The following is a 26,486-nucleotide window of genomic DNA, read 5'->3' as shown; positions in this document are numbered from 1 at the left end:
CTACTGATCTGATACGATTTAATTCAGCACTGATATGATTCAGGACACTTTGAGTTACTACTGATCCAATCTGATTCAGTTCAGCACTGATGTGATTCAGTTCAGCACTGATACGATTCAGTGATGTGACTCAGTTTGGCACTGATACGATTCAGTTCGGCACTGATACGATTCAGTTCGGCACTGATGTGATTCAGTTCGGCACTGATGTGATTCAGTTCGGCACTGATACGATTCAGTTCGGCACTGATGTGATTCAGTTCGGCACTGATACGATTCAGTTCGGCACTGATACGATTCAGTTCGGCACTGATACGATTCAGTTCGGCACTGATGTGATTCAGTTCGGCACTGATACGATTCAGTTTGGCACTGATACGATTCAGTTCGGCACTGATACGATTCAGTTCGGCACTGATGTGATTCAGTTCGGCACTGATACGATTCAGTTTGGCACTGATACGATTCAGTTCGGCACTGATACGATTCAGTTCGGCACTGATGTGATTCAGTTCGGCACTGATACGATTCAGTTTGGCACTGATACGATTCAGTTCGGCACTGATGTGATTCAGTTCGGCACTGATACGATTCAGTTCAGCACTGATGTGATTCAGTTCAGAGACATGTTTTGAATCAGAGACTTTTTTGAATCGGAGTCATGTTCTGAATCGAAGTCTGTTCTGACTGATTTGAATCAGTTGTTGTTTACATATGTAGTAGTTGGTATGGTACGACTCTCAGACAGTTGGATGGATCAGGGCAGTACTAACGTGTGCTGAAGTAGGTGAACACGCCAGGTACAGACGTCTTCTCATATTTGTAGACTTCTTTCTGGCAGATGGATGACCTGCACACAGACAGTACAGCGTTACACAACACAAAGGCAGAGGTCACTGCTCACGTAGAAACTGAACGAGATTAATCTATAAAAGATTAAAGATGCACTGAGAGGCTTGATGGGTGTGTTTGTGTAAATGTAGGTATTATTGAGTTTTGTGGGCGTGGCTAAATGAAAATCAGGCAATGAATAGAGGCTTTTGTAAATTTATCCAATGTCAAAATAATGAATGTCCAAAAAAAGAGGGACATTGTGCTGAGGTTCAGTCAGTAAAGCGCATGTCAGAGCAAAACAGATCAATCTAGCCGAACTGGGCGGAGTCGGAGGGTTTTGTTGTGGTCACTCACTTGCTTTTCCACACGGTCATCAGGGCGTCACCGTTCTCCTTGGGCTCCACCACACCCATGCAGATGGTCAGCTTGTGCCTGTGCCGAGCGAAGCTGGGGGAGTTATACGCCAAACCCACACGGTACCACCGACCTGCGAACTGAACACACGTGGATAAACACGTGACGTCACGTCATTACACCTCCCTACAGTCTCACCTTCACGTCAGGGTCAGAGCCCACAGACACCATTAGGCGACTGACCCACATACTGACCAATTACATTAATACACACAACAATACACACAACAATACACACAACACACACAACACACACACAACAATACACACAACACACACAACAATACACACAACAATACACACAACACACAACAATGCACACAACACACACACAACAATACACACAACACACACAACAATACACACAACACACACAACAATACACACAACAATGCACACAACAATACACACAACACACACAACAATACACACAACAACACACACAACAATACACACAACACACACAACAATACACACAACACACACAACAATACACACAACAACACACACAACAATACACACAACACACACAACAATACACACAACACACACAACAATACACACAACAATGCACACAACACACACAACAATACACACAACAATGCACACAACAATACACACAACAATGCACACAACAGACACACACAACACACACAACACACACAACACACAACAATGCACACAACACACACACAATAATACACACAACAATGCACACAACATACACACAACAATACACACAACAATACACACAACAACACACACAACACACACAGTACACACAACAATGCACACAACCAACACACACCACACACACAACAATACACACAACAATGCACACAACCAACACACACCACACACACAACAATACACACAACAATGCACACAACCAACACACACCACACACACAACAATACACACAACAATGCACACAACAGACACACACCACACACACAACAATACACACAACAATGCACACAACAGACACACACCACACACACAACCATACACACAACAATGCACACAACAGACACACACCACACACACAACACACACAACAATACACACAACAATGCACACAACAGACACACACCACACAACAATACACACAACAATGCACACAACAGACACACACCACACACACAACACACACAACAATACACACAACACACAACAATGCACACAACACACACACAACAATACACACAACAATACACACAACACACACAGTACACACAACAATACACACAACACACACAGTATACACAACAATACACACAACACACACAGTACACACAACAATACACACAACACACACAGTATACACAACACACACACAACACACACAGTATACACAACACACACAACACACACAGTACACACAACAACACACACAGTACACACAACAATACACACAACACACACAGTATACACAACAATACACACAACACACAGTACACACAACAATACACACAACACACACAGTATACACAACACACACACAACACACACAGTATACACAACACACACAGTACACACAACACACACAATATACACAACACACACACAACACACACAGTACACACAACACACACAGTATACACAACACACACACAACACACACACAACACACACAACAATACACACAACAACACACAACAATACACACAACACACACAGTACACACAACAATACACACAACACACACAGTATACACAACAATACACACAACACACACAGTACACACAACAATACACACAACACACACAGTATACACAACACACACAGTACACACAACACACACAGTATACACAACACACACACAACACACACAGTATACACAACACACACAACACACACAGTACACACAACACACACAGTATACACAACACACACAACACACACAGTACACACAACAATACACACAGTATACACAACACACACACAACAATACACACAACACACACAGTACACACAACACACACAGTACACACAACACACACAGTATACACAACACACACACAACACACACAGTACACACAACACACACAGTACACACAACACACACAGTATACACAACACACACACAACACACACAGTACACACAACACACACAGTATACACAACACACACAACACACACAGTACACACAACACACACAGTATACACAACACACACAACACACACAGTACACACAACAATACACACAACACACACAGTATACACAACACACACACAACACACACAGTACACACAACACACACAGTACACACAACACACACAGTACACACAACACACACAGTATACACAACACACACACAACACACACAGTACACACAACACACACAGTACACACAACACACACAGTATACACAACACACACACAACACACACAGTACACACAACACACACAGTATACACAACACACACAACACACACAGTACACACAACACACACAGTATACACAACACACACAACACACACAGTACACACAACAATACACACAACACACAGTATACACAACACACACAGAAGCTTTTTTTTAAAAACTGAAGAAAATTTTTTTAGTTTCTTGCCTTTTTGTTTCTTTTTTCTTCTTTCCTTTTTATTTGTTTTTCCTTTTTTGTTTTTGTTTTTCTTTGTTACATTTTACTTTTTTACTTTTATTTTTTCATTGTCTCTGTTCTTTCTTTCTCTTTCTTTTCTTTTCTTTTCTTTTCTTTTTTTCTTCTCCTTCTCCTTTTCTTTATATCTTTTTTCCTCTTTCCTCACTTCCTTCCGTTTCTCTGTCGTTCTTTCCGTCAGGTAAAACGCAGCTCTGTGTATGAGCTCAGATTGTGATGTCACTAAATAAACTCCGGTGCTTTCCACCAATCAGCTCTGATATGCAAATGAGATGAGCGGCGAGTGCGTTGATGAATAAATCAGTGCGCTAGTTTACTAGCGGTTAGCGTAGCTGCTAGGTAACATTACTGAGTTTACTCATCTAATTTACATATTTACATATTCATGGATATCCATTCCCTCCTGATGTTTTGAGAAGAATAAACATGTCGAGATGTTTGATTAGAGGAACCTTTTAACCCATGACACACTAAAACGTTGATCTTATTAATCAACTCATCTTTTAGTTTGTTTCTTTAACTCTAGACATTTCAGAACTATTTAAAAGATTGTTTTGTAATTTTCAGATGTTTGCTGGACAAGCTGAAAGAGAAGGAGCAGACCTGACCCGAGGAACCGTATCTCCACCTCAAACACACCCCAGGAGAACTTTCTCCTCCACACATCTCCATGAAGTTCCTCTCACCCTCTTCAGGTCAAAGTTCTTCTGCGGCTGGACGTCAGCGTGGACCTGCATCAGGAGCACGATGGTCACGGTGACGCTCACCAGCGTGATCTTCATCGTGGATCTCCAGAAGGGGAAAAAAAACTAGACTGAACAAAAACAGCTGGAGCAGGACGGAGCCAGGACACTGAGCGCCGCCCACTCGTCCAATCGGCCAATCGGAGACAGGGACGGGCTTGAACAGAGTGGCTTTTCATGAGAAGGTGAGTCAGTGTGGAAAAATAAAGACAGTTGTGTGCTTATGTATGTGCGAGTGCAAAAGTTTGTGCACCCCCGTACAAAATGAAGCCCTTTAATGTTTTCTCTCTTTTTCTTCAATTTTCAAAAAATATTATTAGAAAGGTCTTTTATTATTCTTGTTTTCTGTTCTTCTTTATTTCTTTCTACATTCTCTCTTTTTGCTCTCTACACACTTTATTTTTTCTAACTTGTTCTTTCTTCTTCTTCTTCTTTCCCTCTCTCCTTCTTTAGATCCTCTAAACACTTCCTCTTTTTCTTTCTCACTCTGTCTTTCTTTCAAACTGCATCCAGACTTTTTTCCCCCTCTTTTCTGGCTCCTCTGCTCTGAACATTTATTATTAATTTCAGAATTTCCCAGGATGCATCACATCTCATAACATCCTGGAATGTCTGACAAACGATAGTGGAGGGTGGCTAAAACTTTTGCAGAATATTTTTCACACAATTCTAACTCCATGCAGAATCCTTCAGCTTGTAGATTTATTTTTTATTTTAAAGAAATATAAAAATATAAATATAAAATATTTTTTATTTTAATTATTTTTTTTTTTACTTTTTCTTTATGGTGTTATTATTATTATTATTATTATTATTATTATTATTATTATTATTATTATTAAAGCAGGTTTTTGGGGATTTGGACCAAAAAGAATTTTAAAAAATATATTAATAAATAAAAAATACATATTAATTAATTTAAAAAACAAAAAAAAAATATATTTTTTAATTTGGAGATATTTCTTTGGGGATTTGGACCAAAAAGTATTTTTGATAAATATTAATTCATATAAAAAAATAAAATAAATATTAATTAATTTAAAAAACTAAAAAAGATATATAATATAATATATTTAATTTGAAGATATTTAAACAAAAATCAACAAGCAGACCTTTTAACTTTTTATTTTTTATTAATGTTGATTCTCGGATGCCATGTTGTATTTTTCCTTCTGAAAAGCAGGATATACAGCTAGTCAGAGACAAGAGGACTTCAGTGCGACATGCACACCACACACACCTCCCCACACACACCTCCCCACACACACACACACACACACACAGCACTGTTCACTTAACCAACCCACAAACCCAACACACCTTTTTTTCCCTTTTTCAGAAGCTAAAGCGTTGTTCCTGAGTACCGAACGGAAAAGTGAGAGACGTGGACACACTGGTCAGGAGAACAATGACGGTTCATTTCAAAACAAGGTTTCTCTGACCACATTCCTGTTTCCCAGCTAGATTTTTTTACTTGTTTTTATTTTTCTTGGAACCAAAAATAACTTCATGTCGACCTCCACCTTCAGTTAACATGCAGCCGGAACACCCCCACCCTCGAGAGAGAGAAAAAATAATAATAATAATAATAAAACAAATAAAATAAAATGTGAAAAATAAATAAAAATATAATAATAAAAAATAAAAAGAAATAAAAGAAAAGAAATTAAAGAAAAATAAAATTAATTAAAATATTTAAAATAAAATAAAAATAAAATAATGTAATTCTACTTGGTCCTTCATCACTTTTAAAATTAAATAACACAAATAAATCAAACCTAATACAGACCCATAAACACTCACTGAGCACTTTATTAGGAACGCCTACACATTCATGCAGTTATCCAATCAGCCAATCAGGAGGCAGCAGTGCAGTGCATTAGGTCATGCAAATACAGGTCCAGAGCTTCCACTAACGTTCACATCAACCTTCAGAACAAGAGAAAAAAGCATGAAAGCCTCGTGTCTGGGAGATTCACCATAGAGTCACAGCGTGAAAGTGTCTCGTGGAACGTTCCTGACAACACGTGGAGTCCATGCCGTGAAGACTCGAGCCGTTCTGAGAGCAGAGTGAAGCTCTGTCCAGGGTGAGGGCAGTGTTCCTAATAAAGTGCTCAGGGTTACAGTAGCATTCACACACAAACACACACAGCGCCATGTAAAAATCCAAACCAAACATTTTCAAAAAGCTCATTTTAACACAAGAGAACGAAATAAAAAGTCATGAAATAAAGCTGCCGTTCTAGAGCTGATTTATAGTTCTTGGAGTGCACGGGAAGGTAAATACACACAGCGGGCGTGTCCACTAGGGGGCGGAGTCATGGGAATGAATCCAAACGAGACTGAGGGCAAGAATAAAAAGATTTGTTAGAGTAAAAGAGGGAGAGATAAACGACAGCACAGGAGCGAGAGTTTTATGAAAAGAGACGTGTAGTTTTCTACAGCAGGATCAACCGTTTACTCCATTTACTACCAACCTCAGAATTATCAGAGAGTTTAATAGGAAAGGTAGGAAAGATCGTTAAGGAAATATCGTTAAGTGTGCGATTGTGGAGGATTCAGTCTGCTGAGAACAAACACAAACATTTTACTGTCTTCACTTTACAATCTCTATGGAGTGATGTTACTCTGAAATCGTGATAAATCCTGCTGAATAAAAATAAACCTTTACGATTACGCAGTCCAACATAAACACGAAGCTGCTCCAAACCTTTACCCATAATCCCCCTCTCTGTGCTCTAACACACACGCGAATGTATTTAACACAGAAATATAGATCAGCTCTGAGAGTTTTTGGAATGAAGAGCAGGTTTTGGTCAGGTGAGGACTCACACTGCCTCCTACAGGCCAGAACACGGAATTACGGATTCCTCCGACTCCTCAGTCCCACACTGACGACTGCGTGGGTTCGGAGCTGCGGAGAAGATCAAACATAACGGACTGATAATTAGTTTGCATGATTTTTGTATATCTGAATGTTATTCTTGGAATCGTGGATCAGATTTTGTTGTTAAGTTTAAAATCCACGGATTGAAAACCCGGATCAGGATTCTGGTGCCGTGACCCGTTTCAAATCCAAGATTCAAATTTACCTCGGAGCACATTTGGAATATTGGCTCCATTTCGGCCCATCAGCACTCAAGTAACGATGAGGCTCCGCCTCTTATACTGTGAATCAAAATGAAAACAAATCTCTGATGTAGCCAGGAGACGCCTCGGCAACGTCGCACCATGACGACGCTCTGCTGTCATAGGACTGACCCCAAACACAAACACACACACACGAAGAATACAAAATAAACCAAGAGACATAATTAAAGCTGGTCAAATCAAGACAATTACGAACAAATCAGTGTTCTGAAAAATAAATAAATGCAAATAAAAAGACAATTACAATAAAATGAAAAAAACACCACAGTAGAGACAGCAGAGTGCACGATAAAATACCCATCGTTAAATTTATACCTAATAATAAACCCTTAATTTATAAACTTCATTCAGTTCAGATCTTAAACTCCGGAGTGTGTTTAGAAAGAGCGCATCATATCCGAACCTCCTGCTTAGCATTAGCATGTCTGATCATCTTCCCTTTATATTCGTTACATAGTGACTCATGCACTAATGCAAGCTGTCATGAGCATGAGCACACACACACACACACACACACACACACACACACACACACACAGAAATAAATGAGCATGTGTCACATTAAATCCAGACTCTAACCCTGCGTTCACACCGGCAATTCACAAAGCGGCAGACAATCATTTCTTTTTGTGAATCCAATCCAAACGACTGTCCTGCTGTCTGATCGCGAGTGCGCCATGACGTTTCTTCAGTTCACGTCATCTCCACCTGTCAGCTCTAGTAGCTTGTACTGCTAGCTTGCTTTGCTAATCTAATCTAATCTAATCCATGTTAATCATTTTAGCTTTAGAAGCGATTGTATGACGCTATCAGTGTGAATAAAACTGCAGACAGGCCACACCCACAATCACACCACTGACCCCATGATGGATAGTGTGAACGTCGGGTTATGCTGCATTCATGAAGCGTAAAGTGTAAATTGGGACGCGAACCGCAGCTCGTAATTCCCTAATCAGGATCTCCGGAATTCTCGGCGCTGTAATTCCATGACTTCAGGGGGAAAAAATGGATTTTTATGGATTATTGGTTAATATCCTGATGATTATTATTATTATTATTATTATTATTATGCATTTGATTATCGATACCTACGTATTTTCTAACGAGAGTCAACAAGTGATGGCGTGTTTATCAGGTAAGAAGAAATGAGGAGGAAGCTATGGAGAAAGGGAGCCTAGAGATAGCGTGAGGTGGATTGGGACAGGGCCTGAGCTCATGTTAAGGCACAGTGCTCCGTCTGTTCTTCAGCCATGCTTGTGATTTTTTTTTTTTAAAGAGAAGCTAACGGTGTATTTAAATGAGTTCCCTTTCACCTTCTCGTCCTCGCACGAGGGGGCGTGGCTACGAGCGCCAGATCCTCCACGCAAAAAGCCATGTAGACATAAAACCTGACGGTGCGTCTGCACGATGCTACGTACATCTGCACGTGGATACATTCAGTTCACACACACACACACACACACACACACTGCCCCTTGCAGTTGTGGAAGAATGACTCGGTGGCCAGGTGCAGTACGCGGTCGCTCCTACGCTGTACACAGACGACGTATTGGATGTTTACGATACGATTAATTCATGGTTTTTATAAATAGAGGCTATTCTACAATTTAAATATTTTTTGGTGCAGGTGAAGATTGAAATAAATAGCATTTGCACACAGAGTCGCTTCAATGGCTGTCTGTTGCTCTGCTGTCCGATTGGTCCATTTGTTGAGCAGAGTTTTTTTTCCTTTTCTTTTCTTTTATTTTCCAGGTGCGTTCAGGATTCAACTTTATAAAGAAGCCGCCGTTGTGCAGAGTGGGCCGAGGAGGCGTGTTCTCTCTCCTTGTGCCATAAACTGTTATAATAACACATATCGATATCTGTCATCCTGCCCACGGTGGGTGGAGGGTGGGGCACTTCGGGTGTCCGGGTGAAGGAGCGAGCTGGGAGGTGTAGTGCTCCTGCTGCCCCTCACTGCGGTTGCTGAGGTAACGAGGGGCATGGTGTCAAAAGGTTCCTGGGGAGGGGTCTGATGAAGGATGGTTGAGGAAGTGGGCGGAGCCGGCAGTGGTTTCTTCATAATTTTTGCTTCCCCAAGGAGATGCTACGGTGGAGTTCGGCGTCCAGCTCAACGTAGCATCCTTTAGTGCAGTCCAGGAAGTAGAGCTTATCGGACATCACACTTGGGTCAAACCCATCACGGCGAAGCTCCGTTTTCTGGAACTTAAAGGTTCCTGTGAGAAGAAGAGAAACGTAAACCTTTTTAAACAGACACATGTTTGTACAGCAAGATTCTTCCTAAATAACGATGGAGGGCGATTCCTGCATTCAAAATGGCCACCATGCTCCATCCTGTGACATCATCTCACTGAGGGAAGGAAATCGTATATTTACTCGCTTCTGACTGGTGGATCAGGTGTGGATTAATTCTCTCTAACAGCAGCACAGGTTTATGTTAATACCTTATCGTTTCCATAGCAACAGCTCAACCACAGTGACGTGTAAAGGACACATTAATAATAAACAAATTTCATGAAGTATGAAAGGAGTCTCCAGAGTCAGTGGAAGAGGAATCAGAAGCAGGTTACGGGGATGTTTATTCCTCACCCGTCTTGTCCACCTCAGGCAGGAAGCGCAGGAACACCGGACGGGCGTAGGGGGGCAGCGCCTTCTCCAGCTCCCTGCTGAACTTCCCCAGGTCTGTGGTGTGGTCCGGGTCTGCGATGGCCGCCATGCCAGCTTTACCCTCTGCGCCTGGTGAGGAATGACAGGAAGTTAGAGTCGCACTCGAGGAAAAAAAAAACTGAGGAGATGTTTTAATAGATCCAGGAAGAGCAGTCATGAACATCCTCATCATGTTACTCCTTTACTTTTAAAAAAGAAGGGTAAAATAAACAAGAAAGGAAGACCAGAATCCTACAAATCTAATTGAATAAAAAACAAACAAACGATAAAGAAGTAAACAGATGCAGCAGGAAGTGGTGGACTCTCAGTACCTGGAACCTCCACACCGTACACCACCACATCCTTCATGTCCAGCAGGCGGCTCAGCGTTCCCTCCACCTCAGTAGTGGAGACGTTCTCACCCTTCCAGCGGAACGTGTCTCCCGTACGGTCTCTAAAGTACATGTAGCCGAACTCGTCCATCACCAGCACGTCTCCTGCAGAAGAACCGTGTTACTGACACGCTGTTTACATCCACACTCACCCTCACTCTTCCTCCCTGGAGCTCTCTATTACACCCCTTGAGGAACTTTTAAAGCCTCAAGAGCAACTTTCTATGTTCCTCAAAGACCTCTTTTTGCCCCAAGGATCTTTTTATACCGGAGGGGTTATTACCCTCAGGGACCTCATAATGCCCAGGAGAATTGCTTTACTGTGGGTTTTTTTAGGGGGCCAAGCACCAAAGGTTCCTAGGTGCTCTAATGATGTTCTACCTTTACTACTACTTCATCTGGCTGGTGTCTCCTGCTGCCTGTAGAACCATCTGGTAAAAAGTCATGAAATGTGTCACACTGATTTTGGAGGGTCTCAAACATCCTGACCACATTTAAGCCACCATCGCTCTGGCGCCACCATCTGGACCTAAATTGGACGCATGTTTTTGGTCATAACGTTCGAATTCGATTCGTGTGTCTAAATTGCGATTAGATTTTGATAAAAAATCTGCCATCTTGGACATAAGATGGTCACCAGATTTTGGGATACATCATCACCACATGGAAAAAATCAAAAGAATTTTGAAAACTTCAAACAATTTGTCCTTTATGGACCAACAAACCTGACAGTGAAGCCACCAAACAGGAAGTGAGGCTGTATCTCAGGAAGGACTGAGTTTAAGCATCACATCAGGATCTTTCTGAAGATATTAATCACACACACACACACACAGCATAATCAGAGGACTCACCTGACAGGTAGGCACTGTCCCCTTTCTTAAAGACGCTCTGTGCGATCTTTTTACTGGTGGCGGCCTGGTTCACGTAGCCATCGAAGCGTCTCAGGGGGTCATTCTGGATGATTCTGCCCACCAGCTGACCAGGTTCACCTGGAGAACACAGACACATCAGGTTGAGGATCTAATGCTACTCTTTTCCATTAGACAGTGTGGTCACTGATCCTACTACTAATCATATCATATAACACTACCTGTGCAAGTGGGAGGAGTTTCACTGGAGCAATAAACAGTGAAGACAAAGCCAAAGGGTGCCAATATTTTAATCTTTGTGGAATAGCATTTCTGTGACATTCTTGTAGGATTTCTGTAACCGTTCCACTACAAAGTGTGTGTGTGTGTATACACTAACCTGGACCACACGGTATACACACTCCATCAGGTCCTCTAATGAGCTCCATGGTCTCTTCGTCCACTCTGACCAGACGGATGGGGTAGACAAAGGGCAGGATACGACTGTTAAAGCCACAAGCACCGGTCTACACACACACACACAATAATCATGTTAAATGACCCTGTGGAACAACAAGCTGTTATCCAATCAGAATAGCACAGAGCCAGTTTCAGTGTTAAAGAGAATCGAGTTTCCTGCAGCAGAGAGCTTCTAGAATATTCCGGATGTCCATCATCTGAAACGTCTCCAACACACACACCTACACACACACCTACACACTCACTTCAAAATGCATTAACTGGGAACTGGATTCCAGGAGAAGCTCTCTGTGTGTGTGTGTGTGTGTGTGTGTGTGAGCTTCTTATGTTTCTCTCCCTCCTGCTCTCACCTTGTTATCAAAGTTGCCGAGGCTGCAGTTACACTCGGTGGCTCCGTAGAACTCGGCGATCTGTGGGATGTTGAATCGCTGCATGAACTCCTCCCAGATGGACTGACGCAGACCGTTACCCAGCGCCATGCGCACACGGTGACGCTGCTCCACATCCCGCACCGGCTGATTCAACAAGTAACGACAGATCTCACCGATATACTGCACTATCTGTAGGAGAGAGAGAGATGCAGAACTTTTGAAATCTTTCTACGTAAAAGCTCTTCACAAAACTGCTGAGATGAATTGTTACTAAAGGAGGCGGAGTCACCTCCATAGCTATGGAAATGAGTGTGATGTAAAGGTGTGTTTCTCCATGTCCGGCTCTCACCGTGCAGTTGTACTTGATGCAGTCCTCCCAGAATTTGGATGCTGAGAACTTCTTCTTGATGACGACGGTCATGCCGTGGATCAGACACTGACCGACGCCCACGATGTTCCCTGGCAGACAGAACAGTACAAACAGTTCTAATAAAATAACGTGAAGTACAATGGACTGTAAAAATAGTGAAACAGAGATAGAGGCCACGCCTCCTCTACTCAGACTTACAGATACAAAGGCCACACCCCCTCTACTCAGACTGATAGTTACAAAGGCCATGCCTCCTCTACTCAGACTGACAGTTACAAAGGCCACGCCTCCTTCATCTAACACAAAAATCTACAGAGGCCACACCTCCTCCACTTAGAATGATGGGGGCCATGCCTTCTCCACTCAGAGACAGATATTGAAGCCGCACCTCCTTCAATTATAGTGACATAAAAAGGCCACACCCAGTTAAGTGCTTTGACTAGTTGCAATGAAAAAAAAATGAAAAGAGGAAGTGACCTTGTTTCCACATTTCCTGTAGAGTTTATCTGACAGGAAGTGTTCAGCGAGCATAGTCCTACCTGCTGAGTGGTAGAGCGGGAGACAGTCATACAGCACGTCCTCTGACCGCATCCTGAAACCGTAATACACCAGAGCAGCCATACGGTAATACCTACAGTGCACACACACACACGCGCGCACACACACACGCGCACACACACACGCGCGCACACACACACGCGCGCACGCACACACGCGCGCACGCACACACGCGCGCACACACACACGCGCGCACACACACACGCGCGCACACACACACGCGCGCACACAATGACAACAGAAGAGAGGAAATCAAATCAAACAAAATGTTAATGTTAGATGAAACTATAACTATACAAAATAAACACAATGCAAAGAGAAGAGATGAGTGGAAAGAAGATAAATAAAAAGAAGAAAAGAGAAGAGGAGCAAAAAAACAGAAGAGAAGAGAAGAAGACAGGCAGATGAGGAGGGAGGGAGGAGAGAAGGATAGAAGAGGAGGGAGAAGAGAAGGATAGAAGAGGAGGGAGAAGAGAAGGATAGAAAAGGAGGGAGAAGAGAAGGATAGAAGAGGAGGGAGAAGAGAAGGATAGAAAAGGAGGGAGGAGAGAAGAGGAGGGAGAAGGATAGAAAAGGTGAGAGGAGAGAAGGATAGAAGAGGAGGGAAAAGAGAAGGATAGAAAAGGCGAGAGGAGAGAAGGATAGAAGAGGAGGGAGGAGGGAATAGGAGGGAGGAGGGAAGGACAGAAGAAGAGGGAGAAGAGAAGGACAGAAGAGGTGAGAGGAGAGAAGGATAGAAGAGGAGGGAGAAGAGAAGGATAGAAGAGGATGGAGAAGAGAAGGATAGAAGAGGATGGAGAAGGATAGAAGAGGAGGGAGAAGAGAAAAGGAGGGAGGAGAGAAGGACAGAAGAAGAGAGAGAAGAGAAGGATAGAAGAGGAGGGAGAAGAGAAGGATAGAAAAGGTGAGAGGAGAGAAGGATAGAAAAGAAGAGAGGAGAGAAGGATAGAAGAGGAGGGAGAAGAGAAGGATAGAAGAGAAGGGAGAAGAGAAGGATAGAAGAGGATGGAGAAGAGAAGGATAGAAGAGGATGGAGAAGAGGAGGATAGAAGAGGATGGAGAAGAGGAGGATAGAAGAGGATGGAGAAGAGGAGGATAGAAGAGGAGGGAGAAGAGAAAAGGAGGGAGGAGAGAAGGACAGAAGAAGAGAGAGAAGAGAAGGATAGAAGAGGAGGGAGAAGAGAAGGATAGAAGAGGAGGGAGAAGAGAAGGATAGAAAAGGTGAGAGGAGAGAAGGATAGAAAAGAAGAGAGGAGAGAAGGATAGAAGAGGAGGGAGAAGAGAAGGATAGAAGAGGATGGAGAAGAGGAGGAAGGAGAGAAGGACAGAAGAAGAGGGAGAAGAGAAGGATAGAAGAGGTGAGAGAAGAGAAGGATAGAAAAGGTGAGAGGAGAGAAGAATAGAAGAGGAGGGAGAAGAGAAGGATAGAAGAAGAGGGAGGAGAGAAGGATAGACGAGGAGGGAGGAGAGAAGAGGAGGGAGGAGAGAAGGATAGACGAGGAGGGAGGAGAGAAGAGGAGGGAGGAGAGAAGGATAGACGAGGAGGGAGGATAGAAGAGGAGGGAGGAGAGAAGGATAGACGAGGAGGGAGGAGAGAAGGACAGAAGATGAGGGAGGAGAGAAGAGGAGGGAGGAGAGAAGGATAGACGAGGAGGGAGGAGAGAAGGACAGAAGAAGAGGGAGGAGAGAAGGATATTTGACCTGCTGTGGACGACGATGGCAGCTTTGGGCATTCCAGTGGTTCCAGATGTGTAAATGTAGAAGAGACGATCTAACGGGGAAATCAGATCAGTAATCAGAACTCTGTAGACCTTTAACACACCCAGACACGCTCCCTACATGTGATTGGCCGACGTACCGGTGAAGCCGCGCTGTGGTGGTTGGCTGGGCTTGTGTGTGGGCGCGGCCTGGAGGAGGGGCTCTAAACACTCGGTTCCCTCAGGAACTCGTTTGGGATCCCAGTCACCAGAACAGAAGAGCTTTACAGATTTCCCCATGGAGCTGTGCACCTCACACATCGCTGAGACAGACGGACAGACAGACGGACAGACAGACGGACAGACAGACGGACAGACAGACAGACAGACAGACAGACAGACGGACAAAGGGAGACAGAATACACACTTTAAATATACAATCATATCTTTAAACGTCATATGAACAACTCTGAAATGCTGATTCTGGGTGACATGGGGGTGTGTCCTATTTGCATATTCATGCATATTCACTGATTTCTGGAATGTTTAATAAGGATAAAGAGTTGGTTGCAAAACCCTCATTATACAGTCTCTCTTTATTCTGTCTCTTCAGATATAAACACTCATCCCCTCAGCAGTCTCTCTTTATTCTCTCTCTCTCTCTTCAGCTATAAACACTCGTCCCCTCAGCAGTCTCTCTTTATTCTGTCTCTTCAGCTATAAACACTCGTCCCCTCAGCAGTCTCTCTTTATTCTCTCTCTTCAGCTATAAACACTCGTCCCCCTCAGCAGTCTCTCTTTATTCTCTCGCTCTCTCTTCAGCTATAAACACTCGTCCCCCTCAGCAGTCTCTCTTTATTCTCTCTCTCTCTCCAGCTATAAACACTCGTCCCCTCAGCAGTCTCTCTTTATTCTCTCTCTCTTCAGCTATAAACACTCGTCCCCTCAGCAGTCTCTCTTTATTCTCTCTCTCTCCAGCTATAAACACTAGTCCCCTCAGCAGTCTCTCTTTATTCTCTCTCTCTCCAGCTATAAACACTCGTCCCCCTCAGCAGTCTCTCTTTATTCTCTCTCTCTCTCTTCAGCTATAAACACTCGTCCCCTCAGCAGTCTCTCTTTATTCTCTCTCTCTCTCTTCAGCTATAAACACTCGTCCCCTCAGCAGTCTCTCTTTATTCTCTCTCTCTCTCTTCAGCTATAAACACTCGTCCCCTCAGCAGTCTCTCTTTATTCTCTCTCTCTCTCTTCAGCTATAAACACTCGTCCCCTCAGCAGTCTCTCTTTATTCTCTCTCTCTTCAGCTATAAACACTCGTTCCAGCTTCCTCCACACCTCCACCAGATCTAATCAGCTAATTAACGAGCCGAATCAGACACGTGATATATTTTTTTCATGGTTAAATTATTTTATTAATAATTTATGAATAATTTTAAAAAAATAAATCCATTTAATAATTTATATAAAAATTTATGTATCCAAGTTTTCATTATTTTTTATTTTTATTAAGTTTAGTTATTACTTTATTATTATTATTATTATTATTATTATTATATTTGTGTTTATAATCTATTATTATTCTGTTTTATTTTATTAATTAAATACCAGAATAGAGTGGATTCCCCCCCCCAATCTGAGAGTTAAACCTCAACCTGCATTTTAATTTTTAATCTAAAATTAATAAATAAATAAATAAAAAAATAAAAATAAAAAAAAACAATCACTGTTTAATTCTAATCAAGAATGATTCCTTTTTAATTATTTACAAATAACCAGTGTGGTGAAATTAAAGTCATTAATTACAGATAAAGAAATCAATATGATTATGATGAAACTTGACTATTTATTTATTTTTAAATTTTTTTATTTATGAAGTCATTTAGCTATAGTCTACAGTCACTAGATCTTTAGATTTAATTTGGACTAGCATTACTAAGAGTAACCATGGTCACGCTGCGGTTCCTTCTGCCTTAACGATCATTCTTTATGCATATGATAATGATGATGGCGTGAGCGTCTCCTTGACGGTGAGTTTGAGTGTGTGTGGTGCGGTTTCTGTCCCTCACCGTCGGTCAGCTCGCTGCCGAACACCACGGCCTTGGCGTTGGAGATGTTGACGCAGTGCACCAGGGCCTCCAGACGCAGGTTGAAGTTGATGAGTGCCGCCTCGATGCCGATCTTGGCCATGCCCAGCCACAGCCCCACGTACTGCGAGCGGTTCTCCATGAACAGAGCCACCACGTCTCCCTCCCTGAAGCCGCGCTGGTGCAGCAGGTTGGCCACACGGTTGGAGTACTCGTCCAGCTGCCTGAAGCTCCAACGCTCGCCCGTGCCCTCGAAGATCAGCGCTGTCTTGTCGCCGTACTTCTGCAGCGTCTCGGCGAAGATCTTGGGGATGGTGTTACGCTGGCGCAGGTGGCGCTTCACATTCAGCTTCACCTTCAGCAGAACCACAGCTGCACTGTGGAACACCAGAAGAGGAAAAAACCACACAGATCACAGTCTGTTACATTAAAGCTGCAGTATGTCACTTCCCCAGGATGCACTGCAGTTTCTACATCAACATTAAATCCGCAAAACAAAACACAGATATAAAACCTTCCCTTCTTTATTTAAATCACAGCAATAATGATACCCTTTCCTACACAGGAGTTTAATCAAGTAGTAAAACTTAAACGAATGAAAGTTATTTAATAAAATGTAATTTAATAAACACACACATATAAAATAAAAAGGGAAGTGAAAAGAGAAGGAAAATAAGTGTAAAGAACTAAAACAAAACAAAAAACAAACAAACACAAAAAACAGAATAAAATCATTCAAAAATTTCTTCATTAAAGAATTTTGGGCTGGATGTTTTTTAAAAAAAATATTTTTTAGTAATTTACTAAAAATAAACTAATTTTGTTAAAATGAAAAAAAAAAAATCTTTCAAATTGTTAAAATTGTTAAATTGTTTACCTTTTCATCTTTTCAGTGATTTTTTAAAAAGATTTTTTTGTAGACGTAAAACAAGTATCAGACCTTTATTTTGTAATACAACACTCATGACTCCTCCTCCTCATACTCATGACTCCTCCTCCTCACTCATGACTCCTCCTCCTCACACTCATGACTCCTCCTCCTCACACTCATGACTCCTCCTCCTCACACTCATGACTCCTCCTCCTCACACTCATGACTCCTCCTCCTCACACTCATGACTCCTCCTCCTCACACTCATGACTCCTCCTCCTCACACTCATGACTCCTCCTACTCACACTCATGACTCCTCCTACTCACACCTGTGACTCCTCCTCCTCACTCTCACAGCTCCTCATGCTGATGCTCATAAATGAATCACATCAGAGGATTTTATTACTGTGTCTCTCTTTCGCTCACATCACATCTCTGCATTCGGTTTAGTTTAAGGTTGCCATGGTATACATACACACACACACACACACACACACAAGCTAGGTGAAGATTGTATAGACTTAAGATCAATCAAGATTATATAGAATGAAAATCAATCAATCAATCAATCCACAAGTCAGACTTTATTGTACAAATAGTTCTGCAAAAGAAAAGAAAATAATGAATGTGCTATTAACACTATTAATGCGTTATCGTTTCCATAGCAACAGCTCAATCACAGAGACGTGTACAGCAGAATCGTTGATATGGTGAAGTTTTGTGTGAGGAGAGATATGTTTGTGTATCATGTTACACATCTTTGTGGTTTCTATAGTAACATGACAAGCGGCGATTTTTTTTTTCTCTTATTAACCGCCGTTTATAGCTGCTATAACACGAGAGACAACAGGAAGCAGCTGATTGTACATTCCACAACTAAACATAAATTGTGTGCGTGTGTGTGTAGCAGCTCTGTCTCCCTCGTGTTGTTCCTGTCTCATGTCCCTCTCCTGTATCTGACTGTTCATAATGTCACAGTGGAACAAGTGGAACCTGTTGGGTTTTGTGCACTGATCCACCTCAGTGTGTGGAGCTGCTTCACCTCCTGGAGAACAGGACGGAGCTGATCTACAGGCTTCAGCAAACCTCTTCATCATGACCTGCAGGACGGAGGAACGCCAGGAATTCTGACGCTAAGTAGAGACGGACTCAAGGAGTGTCTCCTCTGGTGCTCATTATTATGTGTTTTATTGTGAGTGTGTGTGTGTGTGTGTGTGTGAGTGTGTGATATCTCTGTGTATAAATCATGACTAAATGTTGAATCTGTGATCAGAATCTAATTTCGTTGTATTTCCTGTAGCGAGAGTTCGGGACATTCTGACTGTTGGATGGTGATTTAATAAAATTTGCATATTCAAAGGACGAGCTTATGAATATTTAAATCTAGAGACACGTTTTATGAAGGTCCAATTTCAGATACAGAGAGTTCAGAATAAATACAAGATGATCATCACGTTAAAGCTTTTCACTTCTGTAAATATAAATATCTTTTACCCCGAGCAGTGACGAGATAAAAACAACAAGAAAACCAAAAACAATTTAAAAAATATTCATATCATCTTAAACATTACTGTGTTTTTTCTAAAAAAAAAATATTTATTAATATTTTTTTTAATTTTTTTTTTAAGTGAAAAACATATCTGTGATATATATACTGGATATTTATATTATTCATATAATATTAGTATATTTATATAAAATTTAAATCAGATTATTTTTATTTCAGATTATTTGTGTATTATTTTTAAATAATTATCATGTGCTTTTAAACTCTGGCCTTTTTTTCACTCATTTTTCTGAATAGTTTTGCTGAATGCTGTGACATGTCTGTGTGGCTCTTACTGCAGGTCTCGGCCGATGGTCTTTATAAAGACACGCAGCGAGTTCCAGCCTCCGGTCCCCAGGAAGAAGATGAGGACAGCAGGAAGAACCTGAGCCCAGGGTAGAGCCAGGATCAACCTGAGCACGAAGAGCAGGACGGTGGAACACGCCAGACGCAGCATCCTACACACGGTGAAGATCAGACACACAACGTTAGTCATCTTTATACAATAAAACGTGTAAGACCGAGAGATCAGATCATGATGCTGAAAGGACATGTGTGAGGTTAATACAGCTAAACAGTATAGTTATATATATATATATAGACTGAGAAAAGTAAAAAATATTCTAATAATTACTAAAAATGTTATTCTGTAGGAAATATTAATTTAAAATGAGCTTCTGATCAGAGAAATGGTGATATCTCACAGTGTCCTGGGATTTAGTTTATAGTGAACTCAGTACATTATCATCATGTGGTCCAGCATCCTTCACGCAGGCTCGGAATAAATCTTCATCACATTCATCAGCGTTTATCAGTGGGTTCCGTAAACCAGATTAGAGGAGGAAGAGTGTAGAGCAGAAACGCCGAGATCTTCACTGATAGCAGGAGCAATAACCAGGAGAGAAAAAGATAAAACCTGGGCACTGATAAGACATGACCTTTAACCTGAGCTGTAAACTCATCAGGGTGAGAGTCAAGGCACTCACTCATGGCTCCTCACGCTCACGGCTCCTCCTCCTCACTCGCATGACTCCTCCTCCTCACGCTCACGGCTCCTCCTCTTCACTCACATGACTCCTCTTTCTCAACATCAATGACCCCGACTCCTCACTCTCATGACCCCGACTCCGACTCCTCCCTCTCATGACCCCGACTCCTCCCTCTCATGACCCCGACTCCTCCCTCTCATGACCCCGACTCCTCCCTCTCATGACCCCGACTCCTCCCTCTCATGACTCCGACTCCTCCCTCTCATGTCCCCGACTCCTCCCTCTCATGTCCCCGACTCCTCCCTCTCATGACCCCGACTCCTCCCTCTCATGACCCCGACTCCTCCCTCTCATGACCCCGACTCCTCCCTCTCATGACCCCGACTCCTCCCCCTCCCTCTCATGACCCCGACTCCTCCCTCTCATGACCCCGACTCCTCCCTCTCATGACCCCGACTCCTCCCTCTCATGACCCCGACTCCTCCCTCTCATGACCCCGACTCCTCCCTCTCATGACCCCGACTCCTCCCTCTCATGACCCCGACTCCTCCCTCTCATGACCCCGACTCCTCCCTCTCATGACCCCGACTCCTCCCTCTCATGACTTGTCCTCCTTCCTCACCCTGACGCTCATGAATTAAACATCACATCAGAGGATTTTATTACTGCGTCTCTGCTTCACTCACATCACATCTCTGCCTTCGGTTTACTTTCAGGTTGCCGCACAACACGCAAGCTAGCTGCAGATTGTATAAACGATTAAAATCAATCAGTCAACAAGAAAAGAATTAATGCGCTAACACTATTAATGCGCTTCTCTATTTCTCCGTAGTGATGTAGTTTCAGCTACAGATCCACACAATAGCAGTTCTACATCATCACTAAGAAACACCAGCAGGATGTGACTGTTAACCCTTTCACGTAAAAATCACTTCCACAGTTGTGTAAATATAATAAACAATACGGTGTCAAATATAAACATTAATCAATCAAACAAAAGGAAAACAGTCTCTTTATATTCTCTGATGTCCAATCCACCATGTTTTGGTGGTACTGGCCTGATCCCGATCTTGATACTGATCCCATTCCTGATACTAATCCCCATCCAGATACTGATCCCGGGTCTCACGTTGGTTCTGTCTCTAATCATCATATTCCGCCTACAGCGAAGCCTCTCCCTGCTTTATAAACCAGATTAATTTTCCTCCATCACCAGAAATCATCCTCCTAATGTGTGTTGTAGGATATACTTCAGATTTGTGAAGAAGAACTGAGGGCATGAAGCCTTTTTTACCGCCACACATACATTACAGCATGAAATACTTTTCTTTCCATATAACAGCTGAGGAAGTTGTGGTCAGAGCACAGGGGCAGATATGATATAGCGCCCCTGGACAGAGAGGGTTCAGGGCCTTAACCACTTGAGCCACCACTGCCCCCCCCACACACACATTAACCTGTTTATAATATTACATGAGACAATTCATTTTGTGTAAATCGAACAGTTGATGCTTGTAGCAGCTCAGCGACCAGCTAGGCGGAGATGAGTAGAAACTCTAACGATCGTTACACCTCACCTTTCCTGGGAATCTCAGATCTCAGTGAAAATGAATGATTTATGACAGCAACAGACTTCTTTGCCAGGGTGCCAATACTTTCAGCTATCTCTCTAGTGCTAAAATACACACATACATTACACACATAGTGTACTGTTTTGGATGTAGTGCACTATGTAGGGTACAGTGTCATTACGCCCTAGGTAGTGAGCATGTATAGTGAACAGGAAGTGATGTGTGATTCAGATCAAGTAACGATCATGGGTCTTAGTGGATCACGGATCAAATAAAGTAAACTCCAGCTAATTAACCGAGTGTCATATTACTGCACGGCTACAGGAAATCACCATCGTGTAACTTCCTGTTCTGGAGTAAACATAAACATGGACACACCCGCACCGGAGCCGATGCTCCTTTAACTCGCACACTAAGGGTGAATTCCCAGTTTTGCTGCTTGATCCGGAAAAAGAAAAACCCCCACCTTTATCAGACGTGAAAAAAAAATCCTCGCGTCTTTCCTGCTTTATGGTTATTAAAATCGTATTCTGACATGCGGCTGCGAGAGAAAGAACCAAACCTGAAGTCATCTGCTAAATACAGTAGACTGCTGTTTAAGCTAGCTGTGCTCTTTATGTTCTACTCCACCCCATGCTCCAGTCTGGTACAACCCCTGACTCCGCCCACTGACAGATGACATCACTATAAAGTCAAACTGGAAAGAAACTAAATCAGCTAACAAATGTGTGTGTGGGGGGGGGGGACCCCCTGTTGTAGGTTTCCACACTGAACCTTTAACGACACAAACCAGGAACCTTTTATGGTGCCACATTTCTAACCACTCCCCCAAAAAAGTGTCCTAAAAGGCATTTCTTTGCCACTGGACTGGTAGCCTGAAGCATACGCCTTCTGTACCTTTGACTTAGAAAGAAGCAGGTAGTGTTAATGGGAGTTTAATGGGCATGGCTAAAGGATCATTCACATCTGATTGGTGAGATGATGAAAATCTGAGAAACATGCGCCGTATTCTGGATGTAGTGCACTAGATAGGGAGTACAGCACCATTACACCCCATGGAGCGAGTGTATGTAGTGAACAGGAAGATTTCTCATTCTCCACACATTTCCATCTTTACTAAACGAATGATAAATGATGCTGCCTTCAAGACGCTGTAGATGTTCATCTATACGAATTCTGAGGTGCTGGTGATGTCATGGTGTGTGTTTCAAACCTTTTTTGGGTTTTTTAGTTATGCATCAAATCAGTATGAAGTAGTTTTTTTCACTTTAGTGAGGAAAATGAAGAACCTGAACAGTTCATATGCAGATAAGATAATATTCATGTCTCATTTTAAACACCTGAGCAGTTAAGGGCTTTGTTTAGAGGTCCAGCAGTGGCAGTTTGGTGGACCTGGGATTCAAACTCACAACCTTCTGATCAGTAGTCCAACACCTTAACCACTAAGCTACTACACCCCCACCTAAATGGCTAGTTTTTAGGTCAGGTTCATCCCGTAATTATGATTTTTCTGATCAGACCTGAAGGTAGTGTGAGACTCAGGATACTGATCCCTCCATTGTGTTAGATGGGACAGTTTAGGACGTGTCCCAAACGACTGAGCAAGTGAGGGTTATATTCTAGATAAACTGGCCAGGTGAGTAAGTCATGCACATGCTCACATGCTTTTCTTTCACAATGCTGGACTACACAACTTTTTGCTGTTTAAATGAAGACAAAAAAAACCCAACACATGCTCTAGACTTTACAGGATGTTTGGTACAAAACCATATTTTTAAGGATTCCTTTGATTGAATTGAAATTGCAGTATAGTGGGAAAATCCCTATTTCTAATGATAGTGTGATGGATGGATGGATGCTCTATTTATCCCCCAAGGGAAGTTGAAGATGTAGCAGCAAGACATTATCTAACCCGAGCAAACATTGACTACAAATAATATCTCCCCTAATATCATGCAAAAAGATTGATAATGATCAATAGGACTATTTATGACCACCGTCACATTTTACGGTAAACTGTTTCCCAAGCAGCGAGCTCAATGCGGAAGAGATAACCAGCTTAATAGACGCGTTGTTAGCAACACCTAACGTTAATAATACGTCTCTATCGAGTTGTTTATTTACACGGATTCTCAGAAGCGATCGATAAGATATGGATAAGCCATAATCGGTCATGAGAGATGAGCGTTAATGAGAGAAACGAGCATCTCGGTGACAAGGTTGTCAGAGGGACAGCGGAGGGAGCCACAGCGTTCACGCACGAGCACGAGCACGCGCACAATCAATGAATAATACATAAAGAAAATGCCGGAAATGAATGAATTGCGGTTAGAAATTAGGATGATTTTATTAATTGTTAGGATTAAACACGTTACCTTACTCCTTGTGTCTACTGGCAGTCCGTCACGATGTGTTAGCACCACCTTTCCGTTCAATTCCCACCTTGATCAGCTTAGAACCCAAACCTCTCGGCGTTTTTTCCCTTCTTTTTTATTGAAATATCAATTCAGAGGAATCATCCGCGCGCTGAGATCCGTCGCCGTTTCACGTGCTCCATCATTATTATAAGTTCTATTGTAATTATTTACTATTTTTCTGAAATGGCAGATGGACTGCAGCTCCCGGTAATTCAAAATGACCTTATAATTTTCTTAGCTAAACCCGCTCTTCCCTGTTCGCAGACACTAAGCGCTGAGTGACCGGCTGGCTAACCAATCGCGTTGAAGTACGGTCATGACGTCACGCAGATAGGGGCAGTGCTTGGGTCGAGATTGTCAATCGAAAATGTGCTTCCTGGCTCCGTCCCAAACCGTAATAAAATGATGTGGTTAAAACAGTCCACATAATCTCGCCTGCTGTATCGCCATGCCGTACCTACTGCAATATAATATATAATAGTGTACGTATTTTAGGCTTGGATCCTTTAAACCTATATACATATATAAACTATTAAAAAATGGAAGCACAAGCCTGTAGCCTACACCCTACACCCTATATAGTGGCTCGTGTATGTGTTGTTGGGATCGAGCCAGGATTTCGCTGCAGTGCTCTGAGGCGTGTAAAGTGTCAGGAACAGCAGGAGCTGCGCATTGTCGTACCACTCCAACACGCGAGACGCATGTTCGCGAGCGTCAAGTCTGCGCAAGAGGCTGCGCAATTGCGCATAAACGCTGCCGTAGAGAACTCTATACAACCAACAGTACAGAACAAGGAAACCCTTTCCATCACGTTCACATGGGGTTCTTCCTCACACTGTCAGAAGCACACAACTGTATATAATGTCTTTGTATTTTTAGAACATCCCTTTGTATCTATAGAACATCCCTTCACTGGAGCTAAGAGGCCAAAACGTGCTCCTGCATGACACAAAGCCAGCTCCATGAAGACGTGTAAACAACCTCCTCTATATCCTCTATAATTTAGTTTCACATACCCTTGATTTGTTTATTTTTCAAATTTTCTGTCTAACGTTTGCAGGTTGAATTTGACGAATCAAACCATCACAACACTCCTCCTCCTTCATACAAGGACCCATGACAATATTAGCTGAAAAAGTGTCCCACTTTGAAGACCTACTGGAAATTGTAGACCATCCAGGTACGTCTTCGAGACTGATACTGCGATTTGGGACACACTGATTCTGATCTCGGATACTATTTAGTCCAGATAGTAGGAGAATACTGAACACAGCAATGTGGTATGGTGTGTCAAGGTTGAACTGGAAGAAAGACCTGGAGTGTCCCTCACAGAGCCCTGACCTCAACCCCACTGAAGACCTTTGAGATGATCTGGAGCATCGCCTGCACTCCAGACCTCCTCAACATCCTTTCCTGAACATTTTCTTAGGGTTTTGATGGTTTTACAGAATAAGTTCTTGGACAGTTTTTGTACTGTACCTCATACCTGATTGATTATTATTATTACAGTCAGTTAATTGATGAACAAATTGAACCTGTTTCATCTCAATGGCAGCAGCTTGTTTATGACGTCTAACAGGCGTGTCAGGAATTAAATTCTGAAATAACAGTTTATCCCGTCATCACTTCACAGCTCCTGAGTTACAGAGTTCGTCTGGAGTTTCTCATTTTGTCTGCTTACCTCTCACTGTACAAAAACATGCTAGTAATCAGATTGGCTATTCTAAATAGCCCCTAAGTGTAAACCTGTAGCATGTGTGCGTGTGTGTTGTTCCTTGAGACGTACTAGCATCCCAGCCCGAGTGTATTCCTACCTCACACAAAGTATCCCCGGGATCAGCTCCGGATCCACCTCAGGATAAAGCGCTTACTGAAGATGG

At 42.5% G+C, this 26,486-nt stretch overlaps 2 protein-coding genes and 1 long non-coding RNA gene across 6 annotated transcripts in view; 1 reads left to right on the top strand and 2 right to left on the bottom strand.

Moving 5' to 3' along the window:
• Nucleotides 1–4,700, bottom strand: part of ptgdsa (prostaglandin D2 synthase a) — a 6,564-nt gene extending 1,864 nt beyond the window's left edge. Inside the window, exons 1-3 of the mRNA XM_058412295.1 lie at nucleotides 4,559–4,700; nucleotides 1,189–1,328; nucleotides 774–850 (exon numbers count right to left, since the gene is read on the bottom strand). Coding sequence (XP_058268278.1) covers nucleotides 774–850; nucleotides 1,189–1,328; nucleotides 4,559–4,654 — 313 coding nt within the window. The 5' untranslated portion in view covers nucleotides 4,655–4,700. The remainder of the gene's footprint in view (nucleotides 1–773; nucleotides 851–1,188; nucleotides 1,329–4,558) is intronic.
• Nucleotides 1–6,195, top strand: part of LOC131367080 (uncharacterized) — a 9,479-nt gene extending 3,284 nt beyond the window's left edge. For both annotated transcript variants that reach the window (XR_009206889.1, XR_009206890.1), the window contains exons 2-3: nucleotides 4,440–4,800; nucleotides 5,955–6,195. This is a non-coding gene — a long non-coding RNA (uncharacterized LOC131367080). The remainder of the gene's footprint in view (nucleotides 1–4,439; nucleotides 4,801–5,954) is intronic.
• Nucleotides 6,162–26,486, bottom strand: slc27a4 (solute carrier family 27 member 4). 3 transcript variants are annotated; one of them, XR_009206888.1, is made up of 14 exons: nucleotides 24,565–24,906; nucleotides 19,926–20,087; nucleotides 17,194–17,588; nucleotides 15,292–15,453; nucleotides 15,135–15,204; nucleotides 13,415–13,506; nucleotides 12,855–12,964; nucleotides 12,485–12,694; nucleotides 12,055–12,181; nucleotides 11,658–11,795; nucleotides 10,744–10,908; nucleotides 10,355–10,501; nucleotides 7,708–9,981; nucleotides 6,162–7,529 (listed from the first exon to the last, which is right to left on the bottom strand). XR_009206888.1 is itself a non-coding variant. In XM_058412293.1 (13 exons), exons 2-13 carry the CDS (start codon nucleotides 20,084–20,086, stop codon nucleotides 9,824–9,826), a joined length of 1,935 nt encoding a protein of 644 aa, XP_058268276.1. In that variant the 5' UTR covers nucleotide 20,087; nucleotides 26,421–26,486; the 3' UTR covers nucleotides 6,162–9,823. The 3 variants fall into 3 exon arrangements, 2 of the variants coding, with proteins under 2 accessions (XP_058268276.1, XP_058268275.1); XM_058412293.1 differs by lacking the exon at nucleotides 24,565–24,906 and adding an exon at nucleotides 26,421–26,486 and having other exon boundaries at nucleotides 6,162–9,981; XM_058412292.1 differs by having other exon boundaries at nucleotides 6,162–9,981.

This window comes from Hemibagrus wyckioides, linkage group LG16, assembly GCF_019097595.1.
Source record: "Hemibagrus wyckioides isolate EC202008001 linkage group LG16, SWU_Hwy_1.0, whole genome shotgun sequence".
NCBI classification, from domain to species: Eukaryota; Metazoa; Chordata; class Actinopteri; order Siluriformes; family Bagridae; genus Hemibagrus; species Hemibagrus wyckioides.
This window is presented reverse-complemented; position numbering and strand designations above follow the sequence as displayed.